A 9,438-nucleotide genomic window follows, 5' to 3' on the forward strand; every position below is an offset into this window, starting at 1 on the left:
AGGAGGTGGAGGAAGAGGAGGAGGAGGAGGAAGAGGGAGGAGCAGGAGGAGGAGGAGGAGGAGGAAGAGGGGGAGCAGGAGGAGGAGGAGGAGGAGGAGATGGGAGGGAGGAGGAGGAGGAGGAGGGAGGTAGAGGAGCAGGAGGAGGAGGAGGGAGGAGCAGGAGGAGCAGGAGGAGGAAGAGGAGGAAGAGGAGGAAGAGGAGGAGGAGGAGGAGGAGGGAGGAGGAGCCTCCGGAAAAACGTTCAAAGTGGAAGTTGTGGTCAGAATCCGACCGTGTTCCACCCCAAAGGAAAAAAGACACATGGACATTACAAGGCGGCGGCCACGTTCAGCGAGAGGCCTGGTGATGACATCAGTCTCCAGTGGAACCACAGTCACCATCACGTCATGAGTGACATTCCTGCTCCGCCTCAGTGCCCAGCGTCATGACAACAACGTGTTTCTTCTCCTCACGTGGCCTCAGTCACATAAAGTCTCAGTCACTCACGTTATGAAGTCAGTTCAAGAAATGTATGTTTAGGACAAAAACAAAAATCACAACGTCACATTGGGCTGCGAGGAAACGATTCACAGACCAAACAATGAGTCAATCGAACAAGAAAACACCGGCAGATGAATCCTTCGTGAAAATTATTTTCTTATTTGTTCTTATTTGTACAGAAACCTGAAAAGTTCAGCTCTCGGAGGTGTGACCCGGACCACCGGCGCTACGAGGGGATTCACACAAGCACAACCTGTGTGAGAGCATCTGTGTGTGTGTGTGTGTGTGTGTGTGTGTGTGTGTGTGTGTGTGTGTGTGTGTGTGTGTGTGTGTGTGAGTGTGTGTGTGTGCATCTGTCGCCTCGACTACCTCAGCGTTTCACTTTCTACAACCTGTCGAAACACATTCAACGTTTCTCTGGATCCGTCTGCCTCTCTCTCCTCCTCGTCCTCCTCGTCCTCCTCGTCCTCCTCCTCTTCCTCCTCTTTGTCCTCATGTCATCTCCTTCCACATGTTGTCGCTTCTTCAGGGAGGGGGGACTCACAAAGGGGCCGACGGTGATAGGAAGCAACGACAGCTGCGCAGCTGGGAGATGCGTTTACACACCGTGTGTGTGTGTGTGTGTGTGTGTGTGTGTGTGTGTGTGTGTGTGTGTGTGTGTGTGCAGGTTGGGCAGTTACAACAGGAAGTGATTTGCAGATATAAACGGCGTGCAGCCCCACCCCCCCCCCTGCTCCGCCCCTGTGCCACCGTCGCCTTGGCAGCCGCTCAACTTTGAACTACTTTTTGTTTTTTCAGTTATTCAAAATCTAAAAATCCGACTTTACGCTCTGGAGGTTTTTTAATTCCCGCGCTGCGGCGGAGAGAAGGTCACAGTCTGAATCCCACATCAGTCACATGAACTCTCCTGAGGGACGTGAACTCTCTCTCTCCAGAGCGAATACTGTTTTTTTCCGTAGCAACCTCGTACAGATCAAATCCATGTAGCTTCACAGTTGATGTCGTATCGTCTGTTTATGGGACTTTTTGAGGAACTATTCATCCACATCACTTCTCTGCATTTCATTCTTTTTCCTGACGTCATCATGGAGGCAGGCCACACTAAGGGCCCACACTGGGATGACCTGGAATTGACCCCTGACCTTCAGGGTCAGCGTGTGACCCACTAAACCAGCTCATTTAAGTAAGTCGTGAATCTTAATCTGCCTCCAGACGGACATGGACTCCTCCGGAAGGGGCTGTGTGTGTGAAAACACAAATGTTGCTCCAGACATTGTCCTTTGTAAAATATACCATTGTTTTTTTCTAGGAGGCTTCTGAACATCTCTTTGACGTGAGAAAGAACAAACACTCACTTCACATTCACACCAATGGGCGTCGGAGTCACGCCTGGAGAACACTCACGCAAAACTCCACAGAAAGACCCTGACTGAGCCGCGAGTCAAAACCCAGAACCCTGCTGCTGCGAGGCCACGGTGCCGACCGCTGCACCCACGTGCCGCCCTGCAGATATGAGACTGAAGCATGAGACCAACATGTACGACGTGTGCAGCACACGACCGCTGATGAACGCTGCCCCTCCGTTATATCGTTAACCTCTATTCCCGAAGCTCGTCCACAACCAGAGACCAACACACACAATCATAAATTATAAAAACAGAACAAACGTACACGAGCGTCGGGAAACTCCTGACCAGCAGCTGTGGGGAGGAGGAGACGAGGAACCTGCAGCCGACTGACACCGGCTCACAGAGGAGCCTCAGTGGTCAGGACACACACACACACTCTCACACACACACACACGCAATCACACACACACACACACACACACACACACACACACACACACACTCTCACACACACACACACACACACACACACACACACACAATCACACACACACACACACACACACACACACACACACACAATCACACACACACACACACACACACACACACACACACACACACACACACACACACACACACACACACACACACACAAGGGAGAACATTGTGATTGCTCTCGACCGCAGTAAAACAAATGGCTGTTCACTGTCTGGGCGCAGCAGGAGGCGAACGGAGAGTCAGAGCGAGTGGAACAACGAGAGGAAACATCACCGTGGGGCCGGACGAGAGAACACGACAAAACAACAACACAACAGTACAAAGTCCCAGACGGAACAAGTGCAGCGGGAGGCGGAGGGAGAGAGACGGGATGAGACGACCACACGCCGTCGGAGAAGAGACAGAAACAACCTCAGGCCCCTTCAGATCGCACAGGCTCCTCCCACTGGGAGGCTCCTCCCACGTTGAGGAGTCATTTTGGTAACAACAACAACTCTGACCCGACTGAACGTCACGTCGACTGTCCACCATCTTTAGAAGTCTCAGGAGAAACGTGAACGACCTCGTTCTTAACGCGTTGTCGGCCTCAGACTAACTCTACTTCTAGTTCAGAAGAAACAACATCCCATAATCATGGGTTTCGGTTTTGACGACGCATATCTGAGAGGAATCTGGTAATTATTGATCTCTGCCTCGGCACATCACGTCACTTTAAACCTTTTCACCTTCGCGCCCGTTGTAAAGTCCTGTCGGTGGGTGTGTCCAACCTCATGGTGTCTGATGAACCTTAAAACACACAAATACTTTCATACTTTCATATTTCACTGTCTCACACCAACGCAGCCCGTGGACCGTTTCAACCCAGAGCCACTTCTGGTTCTGAACTCCATTCCCCCGAGGTCTTGTTACTGTATTTTCTGTCCAGTGCCTCGTGACGGGGAGTCAGTCAGGCGACCCCAGACGACACGTTGATCCACTGTGATCGAGCGACCGACCTGAGCGACCGGCGGAGAGTCTGCGACGACACCGCCGGCGGTGATGCGTCAAGACAAGAGCAACAGAGATGGAGAGAGACAGCGAGTTGTCAGGCGGTGCACAGGCCTGTCAGAGAGACGTCCCACCGTGACCGCCCCCGAGGACCCTGTCGGTGTGTGAGTGTGTGTGAGTGTGTGTGTGTGTGTGTGTGTGTGTGTGAGTGTCCATGTGTGTGTGCGTGTGTGTGAGTGTCCATGTGTGTGTGTGTGTGTGTGTGTGTGTGAGTGTCCATGTGTGTGTGTGTGTGTGTGAGTGTCCATGTGTGTGTGTGTGTGTGTGTGTGTGTGTGTGTGTGTGAGTGTCCATGTGTGTGTGTGTGTGTGTGAGTGTCCATGTGTCCGTGTGTGTGTGTGAGTGTCCATGTGTGTGTGTGTGTGTGTGTGTGTGTGAGTGTCCATGTGTGTGTGTGTGTGTGTGAGTGTCCATGTGTGTGTGTGTGTGTGTGTGTGTCCTCGACAGTTCATCCCGGCCTGTTCACCTTCTGGCCTGTTACGCAGTAATGCTGTGAGCTAATTGCCGGTGGTTTTTGCCTGAGAGAATAAAATGAACCTCGACGTGTTAAACTGGATTGAGATTAGCGTCCGTTCACCTGGGTCTTAATACGTCCAAGTACAAACGTGAGGCCGTGTCCTGAATAACAAACGCGTGACTGAGAGGAACGATTCCTGGACGACGGCGGCGAGGGATTATCACGCAAACGTAAAAGACTTTTTCAATTTGAAGATCTGAAGCTTCTCTATCAGAGAGAAACTCTCGGTTTCTACCAATTTGTTTTAGCTCCAGAGAAAAGCGAAGTTTGAAGATATGAAAAGACGGCGTTGTGGTCGCACGTCCTTCAGCATCAGCAGAAGAAGACCTCTCTCTCTCTCTAATGATAATAGTTTTCTTATTAAACTGGAAGAGAAGAAGAGATATTTCTGGCGATAAGGTCAAGAGGTGACGGGCTGCTGGAGCATGTTCAAGGCTCTGGATGAGACGCGAGACTCTCCCACGCGACTCCTCCCTTCAAGAGATCACTGGAGAAGAAGACGCTGGTTGGTTTTAACACGGAGGAGGTTCCAGAGAGACCACGTGCGATGGAAGCGCTCGCTCGTCTGCACCACCAGCGTTCTGTTCTCAGATTCAGGTGATTGTCGAGCGCCACATTCCTGTCAGAGACGTAAATAAAGTCTTATCTGCACTCGCTGCAATTTCCACGCAGGTCTGGAGATTGTGGCCGGATTAGGAGGCTGAGGACAATGGACAGACATGGAAACCCCCGACCACAGAGAGAGATGCTGCAGTCGACGGCGTCGTGTCGCTCTGCGCTCCACTTGTCGTCGATCGATCGACTTTCCGAACAAGAACCCAGAGTCCGTCTCCTTCTGTACGTGAGCCCCGCCCCTTTTCATTCTTGTGGAAATTTCCATCGATTTTTAAAAATACTTCGGAGCTGGAACGAGACAATAAGGAACGCGTGGAACAATACGACTTGTTCTCGTGGGGGAAACTTAAGAGGAAAACATGATGATGATAATTATCTTATCCAATACCTTCTGCACATACAGACGCTTGTGGAATATGCAATTACTGCGACGATTCAGAGCTTCCAGACTGAACCAGCATCGCTGTAATCGCCTGCATGTGTGTGTGTGTGTGTGTGTGTGTTAACGTGTGGGCGTCTCACACACACATGTGAGCGTGTGTTGTCATAGTAATACGAGCCGTCGCTCCCTCCCTCTCGTTCTCGACCCTCAAAATAAAATTCCCCTCAAAATGAGTCGGCGTGTTTGTTTAATCTCGAAGCGTCTCGCTCTGCGTTCGGCCGCCGCTCCGACACCGCGGCTGGGAATTCATCAAGTGAACGTGAAGAAACACTGGAGGTTCACGCACTGTGTGTGTGTGTGTGTGTGTGTGTGTGTGTGTGTGTGTGTGTGTGTGTGTGTGTGTGTGTGTGTGTGTGTGTGTGTTTTGACTTGTGTAATAACTGAGTCGAAAATCTGAATTACCCAAAAGAAAAGAGATTTCTATTTCTTTCCCTGCCCTGATGGCGTCGTTGTTCGTTATCAAACTGAAGAAGATATTGGTTTCAAAGACAAATCATAACTTAATCTTGACAACATCAATCAGTCACTGTCAGAGGAAGCGGTTATACAAGTCTCTACTGAACATCACGCTGCGATCTAACACACGCCACAGCCAGAGACCAGGTCCTAGTTACAGTGTGGCTACACAGAAGTCACACTTCACTTACTATTACTGGTTCATGTGAACATTCTTTTCTCGACGACACAAGTTATTGTCTGAGCCACAAAATGTCAAAAAGATTTGTCTCAGAGCTGAAAAATGAAAAATTGTCTTCAAACTTTTTCCTTTATCAAAATATATAAACTGACAAAAAGCAGAATGTCTCAGACGGAAATGATGAATCGATTATAAAAAATTGCTGCAGAATAAATGAACTAATTTTCCACGCTCAGCAGTCACTGATGTTCTGGCCACATTGAGGCCCGACTGTGAAAGGTGCGGCGGTTCGATGCCGAGCCCCCGGCCCGCCGTCACGGCTGACCGGTCGGTGCCTGTCGGCGACATCGCTCCTCTCGTCCTTCTTCCTCCTCGGCCGGCAGCGGTCAAAGGAACTCTCTGTCCGCCGGTGGACGACATCACACCACCTCCTCCCCCGTGACCCATGAAGACATGGCCGCGCGATTTCAGCGTCAGGTGTGAAGCGAGCAGAAGGTCGCGACCCCCTGAGCGTCACGTGACTGGAACGAGCTCACAAACAGGTACTCAGATCAAATAGTCCGGGTAAAAGTACGAATACCACAGAGTGGAAATACTTCAAAGTTAAAAGTACAAGTTGTTTTGCACTAAATCAGCTGATTAAAACAACAAAAACAAGATGGCGGCTGAACAAAACGCTGGAGGCAGCTCACGAGCCGACAGAGAAACTACGGTGGCCTCCAGGTGACATAAACAAGGCAAAACATGTGCGTCGTGGCGGACGGACGTACAGTAGATCGGATCACAATTCTTAATTTCAGGGGATTATACACATATTGAAAACATTCTGCCTCTTAATCCGACTCACTGGACCTTTAATCCTGAACACCGTGTTGGGTTTCATCATCTCATCTGAGGTTTGTTGTTTTTTAACGTTTAATTGAAATCTGAGGAGCTGAGGGACACGGTACAGTACGGTACAGTATGGTACAGTACGGTACAGTACAGTACAGTACAGTACGGTAAAGTACAGTACGGTACAGTACAGTACGTTAGTGATGTGATGTGAGAAAAGGTGACGACGACACTCGATGCCTGGTATGAGCGGCGGACATCTTAGACATGAAGAGAAATGATCCTCCAACACTTGATCCATCGCGTCCTGTGACCTGCAACCTGAGCACAGGTGAGGCTGGAAAACACTGATGTCACCACCACGACACCCGCTGGGTCGGAGGGCGAGAAGCTGCTGGAGTCACTGACAGTGTGACGGAGTGTTAATCTGCAGGATTATCACTGGAACACTCCCGTGTGCTAAATCCTTCAAAATATGTTGTAAAGCTCATTGTTCAAATTAAAAAGGGGGGAAATAATCCTTTGCATGTTGCTACTGTGGGTTTGGTTTTTAATCCACTGACGTGCAACAGTTGTTATCGTTTCATGAGAGAATGTGTTGAGGCAACTTTTGAGAAAAAGCATCTTTGAGCAAATGATGAGATTATTATATGCACGTGAAGCGCCTGAGGACCGGAGGGAGGAGGAGGAGGAGGAGGAGGAGGAGGAAGAAGATGAGGAGGAGGAGGAGGAGGAGGAGGAGGATGAGGAAGAGGAGGAGGAGGAGGATGAGGACAAGGAAGAGGAGGAGGAGGAGGATGAGGAGGAGGAGGAGGATGAGGAGGAGGAGGAGGAGGAGGACGAGGAGGAAGAAGAAGATGAGGAGGACGAGGAGGAGGAGGAGGAAGAAGATGAGGAGGACGAGGAGGAGGAGGAGGAGGACGAGGAGGAGAAGGAGGAGGAGGAAGAGGAGGAGGAGGAGGAGGAGGACGAGGAGGAGGAGGAAGAGGAGGAGGAGGAGGAGGAGGATGAGGATGAGGATGAGGAAGAGGAGGAGGAGGAGGACGAGGAGGAGGAGGAGGAGGACGAGGACGAGGAGGAGGAGGAGGAGGAGGATGAGGACGAGGAAGAGGAGGAGGAGGAGGAGGAGGAGGAGGAGGATGATGAGGATGAGGAAGAGGAGGAGGAGGAGGATGAGGAAGAGGAGGAGGAGGAGGAGGAGGAGGATGAGGAGGAGGAGGAGGAGGAAGAGGAAGAGGACGAGGAGGAGGAGGAGGATGAGGAAGACGAGGAGGACGAGGAGGAGGAGGAAGAAGATGAGGGGGAGGAGGACGAGGAGGAGGAGGAGGAAGAGGAGGAGGAGGAGGAGGAGGAAGAAGAGGAGGAGGAGGAGGAGGAGGAGGAAGAAGATGAGGAGGAGGAGGAGGAGGAGGAGGAGGAGGAGGAGGACGACGAGGAGGAAGAAGATGAGTGGGAGGAGGAGGAGGAGGACGAGGAGGAGGAAGAGGAGGAGGATGAGGAGGATGAGGAGGACGAGGAGGATGAGGAGGAGGAGGAGGATGAGGAGGAGGAGGAGGAGGATGAGAAGGAGGAAGATGAGGAGGAGGAGACGGAGGAGTAGGAGACAGAGGAGGAGGGAAGAGGAGGAAGATGAGGAGGAGGAGGAGGAGGAGGAGGATGAGGAGGACGAGGAGGAGGAGGAGGAGGAGGATGAGAAGGAGGGAAGAGGAGGAAGATGAGGAGGAGGAGGAGGAGGAGTTGGTGTCACATCTGTTTTGTGGACTGGTCAAGTCAACTTGTGTTAAAACACTTGTCAACAACATTCCCAGAAATATAAGTTACTTTTTTTAAAACACCATTATTCATCCATTTGGAACAAGATGGTTCCATCGGAGGTTTTCAGAAGCGACACAAACAAACAAACAAACAAACAAACAACAACATCAGGTCGTGATTTCTTTACCTTGATGATGCTGCTGCGACGCGGCGCCGCCTTCACGGACTCCAGCAGGATGGTGTCGGTGTCCGGGCCGGCGCCGGGCGGGAGGACCACGCCGCTGCGCCGGCCGCGGGGCGCCCTCGGCGGGATGAGGTCCGGAGCTCCGTCGTCTCCACCTCCGTCACGCTCGGACATGTCGAGGGCTCGATGAGGAGGAGGAGGATGAGGAGGAAGAGGAGGAGGGTGGTGGAGAACAGAAAAATGATCCTGATCAACTCGAGCAAAGTTTGACTTGGCTGTGAGTTGGTGCCATGTGGAGAGAGAAACTGGATCACACAGATGTTTGTTACTGGTGATGAAGATCAGATCTTCTTCTTCTCAAGGTCTCATGGCACCAGGACTCCAGGCTGATCCCCGAGGTCCAAATCAGAGCATCGCAAGGTCGAGTTGGATGAAGACTGGATCCGGGGGAGGAGGAGGAGGAGGAGGAAGAGGAGGAGGAGGTGGAGGAAGAGGAGGAGGAGGTGGAGGAAGAGGAGGAAGAGGAGGAGGAGGAAGAGGAAGAGGAGGAGGAAGGGGAGGAGGAAGAGGAGGAAGAGGAGAAGGAGGAGGAAGAAGAGGAGGTGGAGGAAGAGGAGGAAGAGGAGGAGGTGGAGGAGGAAGAGGAGGAAGAGGAGGAGGAGGAGGAAGAAGAGGAGGTGGAGGAAGAGGAGGAAGAGGAAGAGGAGGAGGAAGAAGAGGAGGTGGAGGAAGAGGAGGACGAGGAAGAGGAGGAGGAAGAGGAGGAGGAGGAGGAAGTGGAGGAGGAAGAGGAGGAAGAGGAGGAGGAGGAAGAGGAAGAGGAGGAGGAAGGGGAGGAGGAAGAGGAGGAAGAGGAGAAGGAGGAGGAAGAAGAGGAGGTGGAGGAAGAGGAGGAGGTGGAGGAGGAAGAGGAGGAAGAGGAGGAGGTGGAGGAGGAAGAAGAGGAGGAGGAGGTGGAGGTTGTGCGCTCCCGCGGAGAGACGCGCAACAAGTCACAACCGTCGCTGCTTCTTCTCCAGGAGCCGGGGAGCTCAGACGTGGAGGAGGAGGAGGAGGAGGAGGAGGAGGCTTTA

The 9,438-nt window shown here is 51.9% G+C and overlaps 1 protein-coding gene across 2 annotated transcripts in view; it reads right to left on the reverse strand.

The window, feature by feature from the left end:
- plcl1 (phospholipase C like 1) overlaps positions 1–8,905 on the reverse strand; it is a 64,702-nt gene extending 55,797 nt beyond the window's left edge. Inside the window, exon 1 of one of the 2 annotated variants that reach the window (XM_035651064.2) lies at positions 8,369–8,905. In XM_035651064.2, the coding sequence (XP_035506957.1) occupies positions 8,369–8,539 (171 nt within the window). In that variant the 5' untranslated portion in view covers positions 8,540–8,905. Of the gene's footprint in view, positions 1–853; positions 876–8,368 lie in introns of those variants that run through there. The other variant, XM_047337198.1, reaches the window with a different exon arrangement.
- Positions 8,906–9,438: the final 533 nt, after the last annotated feature.

The sequence above is a fragment of the Scophthalmus maximus genome, chromosome 14 (genome assembly GCF_022379125.1).
Source record: "Scophthalmus maximus strain ysfricsl-2021 chromosome 14, ASM2237912v1, whole genome shotgun sequence".
Classification (NCBI taxonomy): domain Eukaryota; kingdom Metazoa; phylum Chordata; class Actinopteri; order Pleuronectiformes; family Scophthalmidae; genus Scophthalmus; species Scophthalmus maximus.